Here is a 13,558-nt window from a genome sequence, read left to right as displayed (position 1 = left end):
AATGTTCTCTTAGGGCTGGTCTACACTACATGTTTAAACCGATTTTAGCAGCGTTAAACCGATTTAACGCTGCACCCATCCACATAACGAGGCCCTTTATATCAATATAAAGGGCTCTTTAAACCGGTTTCTATAATCATCCCCGACGAGAGGAGTAGTGCTGCACTGGGTATTGCCATATTGGATTAGTGTTAGTGTGACCGCAAATCGACGGTATTGGCTTCTGGGCGGTACCCCATAGTGCACCATTGTGACTGCTCTGAACAGCAATCTGAACTCAGATGCAGTGGCCAGGAAAAGCCCCGCAAACTTTTGAATTTCATTTCCTGTTTGCCCAGCGTGGAGCTCTGATCAGCATGGGTGGCGATGCAGTCCCAAATCCAAAGAGAGCTCCAGCATGGACCGTGCAGGAGATACTGGATCTGACCGCTGTATGGGGAGACAAATCTGTTCTATCAGAGCTCCGTTACAGAAGACGAAATGCCAAAGCATTGAAAAAAATCTCCAGGCTATGATAGAGTCCACAGCACAATGCTGCATGACAAGTGTAACGGAAAGCCAACGAATCAAATGGACGCTCATCGAGGGAGGGAGGGAGTACTGAGGACTCCAGCTATCCCACAGTCCCCAGCAGTCTCTGAAAAGCATTTGCATTCTTGGCTGAGCTCCCAATGCCTGTAGGGTCAAACACATTGTCCAGGGTGGTTCAGGGTATAGCTTGTTAATTAACCCCCCTTCCCCCCCATGAAAGAAAAGGGAAAAAATTGTTTCTTGACTTTTTTCAATGTCACCCTATGTCTACTGCATGCTGCTGGTAGACATGGTGCAGCGGCAGTGAACAGCAGCATCCTCTCCCTTCCCTTCCCCGGTGGCAGACAGTACTGTACAAAAGGACTGATAGCCGTCCTTGTCATCATCCCGTGAGTGCTCCTGGCTGGCCTCAGGTGAGGTCGGCCGGGGGTGCCTGGGTAAAAATAGGAATGACTCCCGGTCATTCCCAGTGGATGGTACAGAATGGCAGGTAACCGTCTTCATCATAGCAACTGCGGGCTGAGCTCCATCAGCCCCCTTCCCTTTCATGTGTAAAGAAAAGATTCTGTACTGCCTGGACTATCATAGCAGCAGGATGCTGGGCTCCTCTCCCCCGCACTGTTTAATGTCTTGCCTGGACTATCATAGCAGCTGGAGGCTTCCTCCCCCTCATTTTATCTCACTAACAAGTCAGTGTTTCTTATTCCTGCATTCTTTATTACTTTATCACACAAATGGGGGGACACTGCAATGGTAGCCCAGGAGGGTTGGGGGAGCAGGGAAGCAACGGGTGGGGTTGTTGCAGGGGCATCCCCTAGAATGGCATGTAGCTCATCATTTCCGCGGGATCTGACATGGAGCGGCTGTGCTCTCTGGTTTTCTGATACACTGGTTCTGTAGTACACTTGCCCCATATTCTAGGCAGGACTGACTCTATTTTTAGATACCATAAAGGAGGGATTGACTTGGGGAGTCATTCCCATTTTTGTCTTTGTGCCCCCGGCCGACCTCAGCCAGTGGCACCCATGACAGCAGCAGACAGTACAGAACAACTGGTAACCGTCATCTCATCGCCAATTTACAATGGCATGGCAGATGGTACAGAACAACTGATAACTATCTCTGCTATCTTGCAAAGGCAAATGAGTGCTGCTGTGTAGCACTGCAGTACTGCATCTGTTAGCAACATCCAGTAGACATACAGTGACAGTAAAAAAAAGCTGAACGGGCTCCATGGTTGCTGTGCTATATGGCGTCTCCCAGGGCAATCCAGGGAAAAAGAGTGTGAAATGATTGTCTGCCGTTGCTTTCACGGAGGAAGGAATGAGTGATGACATTTACCAAGAATCACCCGCAACACTGTTTTTGCACCATCATGAATTGGGGTCTCAACCCAGAATTCCAATGGGCAGGGGAGACTGCGGGAACTATGGGATAGCTATGGGATAGCTACCCACAGTGCAACGCTCCAGAAATCAATGCTAGCCTGGGACCATGGACGCACACCACTGAATTAATGTGCTTAGTGTGGCCGCGTGCACTCGACTTTATACAATCTGTTTTACAAAACCGGTTTATGTAAAATCGGAATAATCCCGTAGTGTAGACATACCCTTGGAAAACTGAGGATCAGGAGTGCCGCATCTAGTATCAATTAACTCAGTCATTCAACTGAGGCTGCTGTATGTCTCTACCATTTATCATGCGGCCAGTACATAAACTAATTCTTTGCCTGTTGAATAGCTTGGTTTGCAGTTCTTTGTTTCGCAGACCATAAACCACAGGGCTAAAGCACTGGGCAAATGAGAAAACAACAAAAGCTGTTAAATTTAAAATAAAATTTTCAGAGGGTCTTTTAACAGCGATTATTATCAAAGGTGGAAATAGAAGCAAACTCAAATGCAATCCATGAATAATTATAGTTTTTCTGGCCTTGTTATTTGAGCTATTGAAATGACCAGCATGTTTTCCTTCTCTACATAGGAGGCAGTAGCTAATTATGATGATGGCCCCAAGAAATAAAATTAAAATAATTCCCATTGTTCTGGCAAAAAGACCATCCAAGACAATTGAGCAAGAAGGTACCACTTCAAACATATCTTCTGGAGACTTGTCTTTGCCTTCTATCAATAACAAGCACATAGATTTGAACATTGTTATTATCCAAACACAAATCATGACTTTGTGTTTCACTGTATGCACCAAGGATATGTATCTAAAAGGCCAGCAAACAGCAAAGCATCTGTTAAGTGTCATCAAAGTCAAAGTTATTAGTACTCCTTCTCCAATTGCTACTTGAACTCCAAAGATTATCCAGAATACAATTTTGGGACTTTCCACAGCAAGTGCTCGTATTGTATTGTGCGCAACACCAAAACAGGAGAATAAAGAACAACATAGAAGATGATGGCACAAGAGAAAGTATTGAACTTTTTTCTTCATTTCAGAGTTCTGCTGCACTGTCTTAAATATAAACAAACCAACTGCAGTAATGAAGATGAAATCAAACAAGTAAAGGGATGTCTTTATTATCGCTAGTTCTTTTCTTTTTGTTGTATCATTCAGTGAATTATTGGGTAAACTCATCATCTTCAAAACTAGCACTCTGGTCCTAATGGGGAAAAAACAAAACAAGATGAAGTTTATCACAATGTTTTCCATATTATTTTTTTCTACCATGAGTACAGTTATCAATCACTATCAGGGTTAGTATTTGATTGTATACATTTATCCCCATCTGTTTAGTAACAGACCTTTACATTAGAGGTGTTAGTTTTAAAGACTAGAAAAAATCCGTACCAGAGCCTCTAAAGAATATGCTGTTTTTTTAGTGGCCTACTTAAAAAGAGTTTGCCCTTGACAAGTGTCCATGTAACAAAAAATACCACCACACCATAGCTGGTCTAGATGGCCCTCTGCAGTTTAGCAGAGACGTCAAAAAGACTAAATGGGCAAAGAGACTGAACTACCCTCCCCCACCCTTCCTGATTGTCCCTCCACGTAAAAGTGAGGGCATGTTGATGATGCAGCATGGGAAAGGTTGCATTACCACTGCTCATATTCTGTGGATAAATACAAAAATTCAGTCTCCAAAACTGAATCTCAAACCTTGCACAAGCACTAAATTCTCTAAGGAAACAGATGCAGATCATAGATCCAGTAACTTACTCCCCTAGCCAGACCCTTCAGTATTAGGATTTTAAATCCCCATATATGCATAGGGGCAATCCTCTGCATTCAATGTCCTCATTACTAGCCATCTCAGAGGGGTTAGTATATTTATTCCTTTATCAGTATTCATTGTATAAGGGGCTTGTTATAAACAGCAATTATATAAAGTAATAAAGAGCAGCAGCATAATAATAAGTCTGAGTGGTCTTACTTATAGCTTAGAATATGGAGATTTTTAAGACCTAACAATGCATTCAGGAATTGGCAGGACAGTTTGTAAACAACAGGGGGAAGACAGTGAAAGGGCACCTAAGGGGGTATAAGCCCCTCTGAAAGTTTATTTTAAAATATGTTAACTGGTATGAACTTGGTAATAGCAGTTGTGACCATTCTGAAAAGCATACAAAATATTTTTTTCCAGAAAAAAATTGATTTTTTGTTTGTCCAAGTCAGTTTAATTTTGCCAGTTGTCACTGACAGAAACATTAAAATATTCAATTATTGACTAAAAAACCCTTATACAGGAAAAATAAAAAATGTTACCTATGAGCAAAAATCTTTTGGATTTGTCATTATACAGATTTCTCCATTTGTGTGTAGAGGTTCGCATTTCTGACAGTGTCAAAGAACACCAAAATTAATGTTTTCCTGACCTTATGTGACTACAAAGTCTTGGACTTCTCAGGGAAGCTGGCCTTTCCTTACCAAGTCCTGTTACCATCTATCTTTGCGTTTACTTTTCAGAGGCCATAAATTAGATGTTCCTATCGTCTCAATAAGACACAGAGAAGGATGAAACAATGATGAGGATGACACTAATATATGAGAATAAGAGACAGAAAGAAGATGCAGCAGAAGGACAGGGCACTACAAAAGGTTTAAATATAAAATGATTTTTCCTTTTGATTGGCACATGAAAGAAAACATTATAGGGACACAAATACATAGTGGATAAAAGTTTCAAAAGCACCAAAGTATCTTCAGATTCTAAGTCCCATTTTCAAAAATGACTTAGGCTTCTAGTTGCCCAAGTCTCACTGAAAATCAATGGGACCTAGGATCCTAAATCAAATTTTACCTACTATATTTAGAGGCTGGTGAGCTAGATATGGTAGCAACCATTATAAAGCTCAATATTTTATTGGGACCTTTTCTGCAGGAAACAATGTGCTAAAGTAGAGATTTCCTTGAACCATACACAGTCTCACAAATCCCTCACTGTGGGGAATTTCACTTTTCTGGGACACCTGCAGCACATTCTACATCATACAAAGGTTTTCTACATCACTCATAGTGCAGAGAATACTTTCCAACACAGAGAAAAATGAAATAGATTTGTTGTTTAGATTATGGTTGTTAAGAGAACAGCTTGATTTGTGGTAGCTAAATAAAAATATACAATGAAATACTAGTGATATAAAACGAAGGTGCATGGTGCTGTAAGGTAGAGGTAAATGATGTGTTCTGACCAAAAATTAGTTGGAGATATTTGCATTGATACACTCTAGGCACTGGGTCTATATTACATGCTGAAAGGTGACTGAAACAAGCTAACAATTGAGATTGAAAGCTAACACTATATTATTACCACCACTAGCCCTAATTAATATAATTTGAACACAGGAATGATGATCATCCTCATTTATGTTTGCTTTATAAATCCCAGCAATATGGGATTTTTAAAAGTATTTTTTCCATAGAGAATGCTTTCCTACTCAAAGGTTTTTTAAAGCAATTCTTCAATAACGGAGGGACTTCCCATTATGAATACTTATTAGCAGCTGGAGCCCTGTTGCATAACATAAGGGTGGTACTAGCTATTTAACAGAATCAACACAGTATTCTAAGCAGCAGACAGAATGGCCTTCAAGTTCCTTCTCTAACAACTGCCTGCAAGTAAACCACATTTAATAGAAAAGCACTTATGCAGGCTTTTACTCTGCTTATAGCTCACTGCTGCTGAGCTGTCAGCCACAGGCAATAACGTTTCTACATTCCCAAAACTGCTTTGAGCATACAGTGGGACAACGAGGAAAATTTTCATTGTGCCAGTTGCAAACCTGGGGCTGCTGCTCAGCTGTAGTGAGGCATAGCCATAAGGATATATGTTATCTGCTATCAATTTTTATTTGTCAAAAGTAGTTTTCATATCAATTTATAGTTATCTTCTTCAAGAATCCTTCCAGATACGGACAGGTTATGTGTGGAGCACAGGCAACATATCCTCACAGCATCTGAGGACTGCAATAAAAGCATTGATTAGCCGAGACACACTGCCATTGCAGTATCCTAGCAGGTAGTAGGAATGTGGCACTATATAAGAGCTAAAAATGTGCCTACACATACCTGAAAGGATATGGTCAAACACTGAGCATGTGAAGTATATTTTGATGAATAAATCACACTTGCAGATGCTGTGTGTTTAGGGTGACCAGATAGCACAAGTGAAAAATCATGATGGGGAGTACAGGGTAATAGGCGCCTATATAAGACAAAGTCCTGAATTTCGGGATATCTGGTCACCTTATGTGTGTTTCCTCTTCACAGAAATAGAAACACAGAAAATGCTTTCTTTTTGAGGCAGGTGAAAAGCGGTAGCTGGGCAACACAATGAATGCATCCTTTGCTTGAGGCAGAGCCACTGTTTCCTGACAGCCTACCAATGGTAATCTATCATCACAGAAGTGATACTATGGCCCCGATTTTCCAAGTTGCTTCCCACAGGCAGACCTCTGCCACAAATAAAGCTGCATGCAGGTATATGGTTCCAGACCTGTGGACTGGGGAGTATGTGACTGGGGCCTGTATCTATTTTTAAAATGCATGCCCTTGTGAAACAGCAGCCTGCTCTAAGCTCTAAGAGCAATTTGTGTCCCAACTAAAACATTTATCTCGTTTGACCATAAAAGAAGGAAGCATGTCTTCTTCTATATTATGTAGAGGAACAAACACACTCAGTGCTCAAAACATAAACAAACAAGAAATATTGTCCCTGTTGGAACATACATAATACCCCTGAGGAAAAACACACTGTCTCCTTTGGTTGTGTCAGGCTCAGTAATCACCCCTTATATGTGCATAGATTAAATGTTTGCTTTGTTCCGGCATTAGTGAATCAGAATGAGTCATTTTCCATATATGGGTATAAAGGAAGCAGTAGTTTAAGGACCATGTCTGGAGCTTAGATTTGAAGTATATTGACAAATTGCAGAATTTTAATCTATGAATTTAACATAGGCTCTGGAACAGAGCCACAGAAGCCTGTAAAGAACCTTTCACAAAGTCTCTTTCAACATTGCTTCAATTCTAGCGTGGACAAAGTCTAGGTATGTACCCTGTATGGAAATTCTTAAGCTGCTGTTTTCATCTACCATGTATAATTCACTCTTGGTAAAACTGAAAACTCTTTGTAGCATAAATAAAAGAGACAGGGTTTCATAACCTTCTTGATCCAGTGTTTCAGTTTCAGCAGAATTTGTATTAAAAGTTAAAAACTGAATCACAAATATGGGGCCAAATCTTGCTTGTCTTACTCATGCAAGTTGTCCCATTGATCCTGACTCTCCTGTCACTTTGAGTACACTGGTTTTACACCAGTGTAACTCCATTAACTTCAAAGAAATTATTCCTCATTCATATCAGGGTAAGAGAAACCAAAATCAGGCCCAGTGGGATATGTATGTGACTGAAGCAAACAGGATTGCCAGGACAGTAAACAGGGCCAGCTCCAGGCACCAGCTGAGCAAGCTTGTGCTTGGGGCGGCAGATTCTAAGGGGCGGCATTCCCTCAATTCTCTCTTTTTTTTTTTTTTTTTTTGCTTTGCCGCTTCGGCCGCCCTGCAGGTTTTTTTCTTTTTTCTTTTTGGTTCGCTGCTCTGGCCACCCTGTAGGGGGCAGTGGTGCAGAGGAGGGAAGCACCCTGCTGGGAGTGGGCTGCATCCTCCGTCTGCCCAAGCTGGTGCCAGGTCTGTAGTAAGCCCGGCAGGGCAGCCCACGTCCTTCCCTCCCCGCCGACCGGAGCGGTGCACAACCCTCCTGGCAGGTGGCGCAGTGGAAACCCTGTCTGTCCCCCTTCTCTCTCCCCCTACTGCCCGGGGCACATCTGCAGCACCCCCCTGCACCCGCGCTCCAGCCACCCTACACAGGTTTTTTTGCTCTGGCTGCCTGCAGGTTTGCTTTTTGTTGTTGTTGTTGTTGTTGCTTCAGCGCTCTGGCCATCCCACAGGTTTGCTTTTTTTTTTTTTCCCTCGGAGCAGCAAAAAGCCAGAGCCGGCCCTGATAGTAAAGATGTAAAAACTCTACTCAAAGTAAATTTCCAACAAACATCAAGACCCTGATGCTCAGTTATGCCAGAGTTTTAAGCTGTCTTCCTGCTTCGCTGAACCCTGGGGCAGCTGGGGACCAATTCAACACTAAGGCTGCTCTAAATTATATTAGCTCCTTGGGGGATGTTACAAGCTGTTATGCTAGCTAAGGATCATCCTAATGATGTGTACTCTGTCTCTACCTCCTCAGACCCCCAGTACACAGGGGGGAATTCACAGCTGCTTGTTTTGGTATCTTTAAGGTGCTTTTGCTTCATTACTTACTTAAATAGATTTTTATTCTGTGTTACTATTACAATATTCATATTGTGTGTATCTATATATCCCTCAATGGGTGCAGGAGGATGTAATACAAACCAACCCATACCCGTGGGGATAGCTGGAGCAAGGGGGAAAGCAGTTTCACCACCACCCTCATCCGGTGGGTTCCTCTGGGTAAGGCAGCTTTAAACTCTATCTGGAGCTCCTGTGGAGTCACTGGTAGAAGAGATTGCTTGGGAGATGGAGAATCATGGTTCAGTGGCCTCCCCAGCCAGACCTAACACTTTGTGAGCTTCATCAGCCAACTCTAGGACCCCACCAAAGAAGGAGATGCAGATGGCTTCTTCCCTTGAAGCCCTGGCTCCAGAAAAAATTTCTGCTGCCCTCTGGCATAATCCAAGTAGTGAATATGATCTGTAATTTTTCAATTCTTACTACAGTACCATGTCACTTTGTCAGTTCCATTGCCTGAAACTGTACAAGCACCATGCCTGGCATAAACCAAAAGTCTTCATTTTGCACAACAATAATGAGAAAACACACACAAAATGCAGAAGCTGAGCATGATGAGAAGTGAAACTAAAGAACATTCAACTCTATGACTTACAGATTAAGGAGAGAATACCCAAATCAGTGGCCAGCCAAATTAAAACAGGCAGACAGAGAAAAGAGCACTTTGAAATACTGCAAAAGAGTGGAGGTGAGGGTAATGTCTCAGAATGGAAAATAGAGTAAATCAGCATATGATTTTGCCTCATCTTACTGCAGCAGTCTGCTGATGTTGTTGGTCTTCAGAAGTGCTGAAACAGGAAATAGTGTGGTTAATTAAAATTCATATAGATCTTGAAAGCTATATTTATACTTGAGGCCATAGCTTAAACTTCACTTTACAAATATCACATCTTTCATCCAAAATTGCTGACTGACACTAAAGTGAGTTCTGACCAACTCAGGGGACTTCAATTAAGCTTTTGAGATAGCAATTTTGGTTTCTTTTTTTTAGTTCTTTTGTCAATTTAAAAAAAACCCAAGTAATAAAGGCAAAAGCTGATCCAAGCTAAGTAGAATTACTTTATTCTTTAATACAAATAGGAAGCTCTGAGTGTGACTAAAAGTGAAAGCATTCTCACAATGTTTCTTACATTCTAACTTATGAAACCAGCCCCAGGCTTCTTCCAAATATAATGTAGCTGAAATTTCAATGGGAAACATCTGTACAGAACACATGATGGTTTGCTCAAAGCAGAGTGGAATATAATTCCCGTCCAAATTTTTTCCCAGTACAAATCTACCATTCCATAACTAGGGGTATTTTATTCTGGATAAAATGACAGTCATAAACTCAACATTAGTACTAGCAGGGAAGGATGAATATCTGTCAGTAATCAGAGCCTTTGGACTAGCTATCAATTTTATTGTGTTCCATTAAAGGCTTATCCAGAAGAAATTATATGCAACCTTTTGGGGCAGACAAACCCCAAGAGAAAACACGTACTGTGCCTGGAATGGACTGACTGACCCAAAAGAAAAACTTGAGAGAGTTCTTGAGCTGCTTAGATGGAGACAAGCACATCTAAATGAACCCCTTGCAGACTCATTAAAACTCTTTCTCAAGTCCTATCTCACTACTGAGGTTGCACAGCTATTGGTAGTTACTACAGCCATCGTTGAGGCTGGGACAACCCCATGCACAAGTGTACTGGAAAACAGGAGGAACAGATGGGTCTAGGCTAGGCTGCTTATTTTTAAATTAAGCCCCTCTCCCTCCCCCCCACATCTCTACTAACATTTAGATGTATACAGGGGAACCACAACCATATAGCTGGTTTGAGGGGATTCTCTGACTGAAGGGGTTTCTCAACTCTGTTAACAGTCTCAGAGGAAACATTCATCCAATAATCCTCCACTTTTTGATAGAGATGTTACCCTTGGGATGGACAGTCCCTTTGAAATTTCTTCTCTGACAATCCCACAATGGGACTTGGTATCTCTAGTGTCATTCTCATAAGCCTGAAAGCCTAATATGACTCAATTCCTGGGATCAGCATCAGTGTTCATCTACTTTAATGGTTCTGTAATGACAGACAAGATCACTGGGCAAGATCTCCTGACTGTCAGGCTGCCGCGTACTGCTCTGGTTCTGAGGAGCAATTTACAGCAGCCTCGAGAAGTTCTAAATTGCTAGGACCTCTAAGGTTGTTTGCACTATAAGCAGAGCTCTGTGTAAGCTCAAAAGCTTGTCTCTTTCACCAACAGATGCTGGTCCAATAAGAGCTATTACTTCACCCACCTGGTATCTCTAATGATCCCTAATGGGCAGCTCTGGCTACTGGAGATCACTGGAGCACAGTAGTAATCCAATAGTCTGACCATACCCTCTTTACCAATGCTCATTTGATAGGGGGAGTGGTGGGGAGTCAGCAACTTTGGCTGCTGCATTGCTCAGGGACTCCCCTATGCCACAGAATCTCTAGGTAGCAAGTTAAGAAAGTTGTTAGCTGGAGTACTGCAAAGCAGCCTCAGGATGCAGCCTATTTTGCCCAGATGTAAATTACCACTCAGGGTGCAAAGCAATGAAAATCAGGACCAGCATCTAACCCTGATTATTAGTATCATTTATTACTATGATAGTAGAAAACATGATAGCTTTAGTTTGCATTGGGTTTCCCTGGTTTCAGCCCAAATGGGTTTGCACCACCCAAAGTCCACCTAACACTGAGGTTTGAATGAACCCAAAATCTTAAAGTGAAGTTCAATCATTGACACAATTTGAGAAAAAAGATATAAACAAGGATCCTTCCCTAAGCTCTGGTGGTGCAAAGCAGGAGAAAACATGGCTTTGCCAGCTTCCTGAGTATTCCCCTTGCAAAAGGAAATCCCTGGGCGAGGGGTGTTCCCTCTGGAGGGTGTTTATGTTTGTGGGAACTATGCAGTAAACTCCCATGCATTCACAGTGGTGCTGGCAGGGAAACAGGAGAGAGTTCCCCCTGCAGCAGAAGTGGTGACTGTAGCAGTGGTAAGTGCACCTTTGCCACTGGAATCACAAAGCCATAAAAACTGCTCTGATTCTTGCCTAAAAATTGGCATAATTTTAAAGTGAGGTTGATTCAAAACAAGAAAAAAATTACAGGCTGAGAAGCAGACTAGGCTCAGCTAGTGAACAGGCCACAGTGACATCCAGATAAAAAATTTCTAATCCTTTCTTAGCATCAGGAAGATGATATGATCTAGCTGATTATTTATACTTGCATTAAATCTATGGATTTGTTTGCACCTTCATCACATGTCATACCTACATTCCCAGGCATTTGTGTCTTGTTACAGAACAATACTATCGCAGCCAGCATGCTATTTAAAAAACAATACGCTTTGGAGGAATTCAGACATTTTTTAAGTAATTACACACTGGTAACCTCTTTCCTTCCAGCAACATTACATATGCTTCCCAAACTGTTTATTCTTTATGGTTTAATCCAGTGTTTCTCAACTGGGGAGGCCCTGAGCAGGTTTCAGGGCATGCACCAATCAGGTCCAGCTTTCGACTCAACCCAAGCAGAAAGCCTGAACCCTAGCCTTGCTGTGGCGGGGCACAAATAGGGTGACCAGATGTCCTGATTTTTGGGTCTTTTTCTTATATAGGATCCTATTGCCCTCCACCCCCATCCCAATTTTTCACATTTGCTGTCTGGTCACCCTAGGCACAAAGCTCAAGCCTGAGTAACTTTAGCTTTGCGGGGCCCCTCGTGGCTTGTGGCAATGGCAATTGCCCTGCTTGTTACTCCCTAACACCGGTTCTGGCAGAAAAACAGTTATTGTAGCACAGGTGCACTGTGCAGTTTTTATAGCATGTTGTGGGGGGGTGGGAGGTGGGGCTCAGAAAGAAAAAGATTAGACCAGAAATTCTCAAACTACATATGCAAAGTAGCCAGAAAACAGACCAAAGAACTGGTCCCTGGTATCAGAAAAAACACCTGTAATTTCCATTGAAGGAAATGGCCCTTCTCCCATTGAACTCAATGGGAGTTCTGCCATTAATGTCAACTTCAGGGGCAGGATTTGACTCAACAGGAGTTCTGGATGTTCTAAAGGTATTCTCAAGATTTGTCCCTCACATTTCTTCAGAAATATGGGGGGCGGGGCACAGACGTGCAACATGGTTATCATGCTGATTACGGATAAAAGTTAAAATCTAGACGTCAAGAACTATTTTGTTTTCTAACCAGTAACTTATTAAGAACTTAAGGATTGTCTCTTGAAGAGATTTTAAGAGATCTGCATAGGTATTTCTAAACATATTTATTAGGAATATTATTCTGATACAACTCAGAATGTATTTTTTCCACTAAGATAGCAAGGTTTCTGAGAAAGAAGAACTAAAAAGAAATTGTGGAGGAAAGGGAGGGTTAACATTTCTTTTTTAAATCGTTCAGAATATTTAAAAAAGCATATGTCACAATATTTTAGGGATAAAGTTTATTTTGAGTTTCAGATAAAAGCAATTTTTAAAGTTGATTTTTAAAAAAGAGCCTTATTTTCTGAGATACTGTTTGTGTGGTCCTAATACTCAATGAGAGTAGATTTTCTTTGGCAGAAATTGAACTCTGGATGAAGAGAACAATGCTTTGGTGGGTTCACGCTCTTCCCCTTGTCCAACCCCCCCTCCCCCCCCAAAAAAACCACCTTAGACTTGTGGTAATATTTTAAAGATATTGATTACCCAAACCCTGCCCTTAGGTTCAGCTGCGTGTTGTGACTCATTTAATATAGAGCTTCTTCAGAAACTGGCCCCAACATTAACTTTCAAACTCAATGTTGTAAAAAGATGTAATTCTGTCTGCTCCAGTTACACACACACACACACACACTCTCTCTCTCCCCCCCTCCATGGAATGGTAATCAACATTCAGCAATTAAAGAAATAATTTTGACTGTAAGAAAAGCTTACTTTACCTTTTATTTTTCCCCAGCTGAAATTGAAGTGGTTTCCTTCTCAGCATTATGAAAATATTGTTCACCAAAAAAAGAAGAAGCAAACAAACCCAGAGAAGTTCAGGACTACATGACGTGTAACCAGGAAAAACAAAAAAATATCTTGAGGTTTTGAAAAGCAAAGTGCTTTTATTCAGAAGAGTTTGGAATGTAGTTCATAAATCTATGAAGTTACATTATTGTGAGTAAAGACACTTGATTTTAATATATAAGTAATTAAAAAAACTCCAACATAATAGTAATCAGACATTTGCAGGAAATTTGAAGTTTTTCTACTGATG

At 41.4% G+C, this 13,558-nt stretch overlaps 1 protein-coding gene across 1 annotated transcript; it reads right to left on the bottom strand.

Moving 5' to 3' along the window:
- Positions 1–2,190: 2,190 nt before the first annotated feature.
- LOC127056200 (olfactory receptor 1493-like) lies at positions 2,191–13,286 on the bottom strand. The gene is made up of 2 exons (XM_050963716.1): positions 13,239–13,286; positions 2,191–3,142 (listed from the first exon to the last, which is right to left on the bottom strand). Exons 1-2 carry the CDS (start codon positions 13,283–13,285, stop codon positions 2,191–2,193), a joined length of 999 nt encoding a protein of 332 aa, XP_050819673.1. The 5' UTR covers position 13,286.
- Between the last annotated feature and the right edge of the window lie 272 nt (positions 13,287–13,558).

The sequence above is a fragment of the Gopherus flavomarginatus genome, chromosome 8 (genome assembly GCF_025201925.1).
Source record: "Gopherus flavomarginatus isolate rGopFla2 chromosome 8, rGopFla2.mat.asm, whole genome shotgun sequence".
Lineage (NCBI taxonomy): Eukaryota > Metazoa > Chordata > Testudines > Testudinidae > Gopherus > Gopherus flavomarginatus.
Note: the sequence above shows the minus strand (reverse complement) of the source record. Positions and strands in the feature narration are given on the sequence as shown.

Excerpts from the sequence above, each read along its gene's own strand:
- LOC127056200 (XM_050963716.1), bottom strand. The coding sequence starts at position 13,285 with ATGCTGAGAAGGAAACCACTTCAATTTCAGCTGGGGAAAAATAAAAG. Across the intron at positions 3,143-13,238 it reads CAGCTGGGGAAAAATAAAAG|GACCAGAGTGCTAGTTTTGA; the intron begins GTAAAGTAAGCT and ends TTTCCCCATTAG.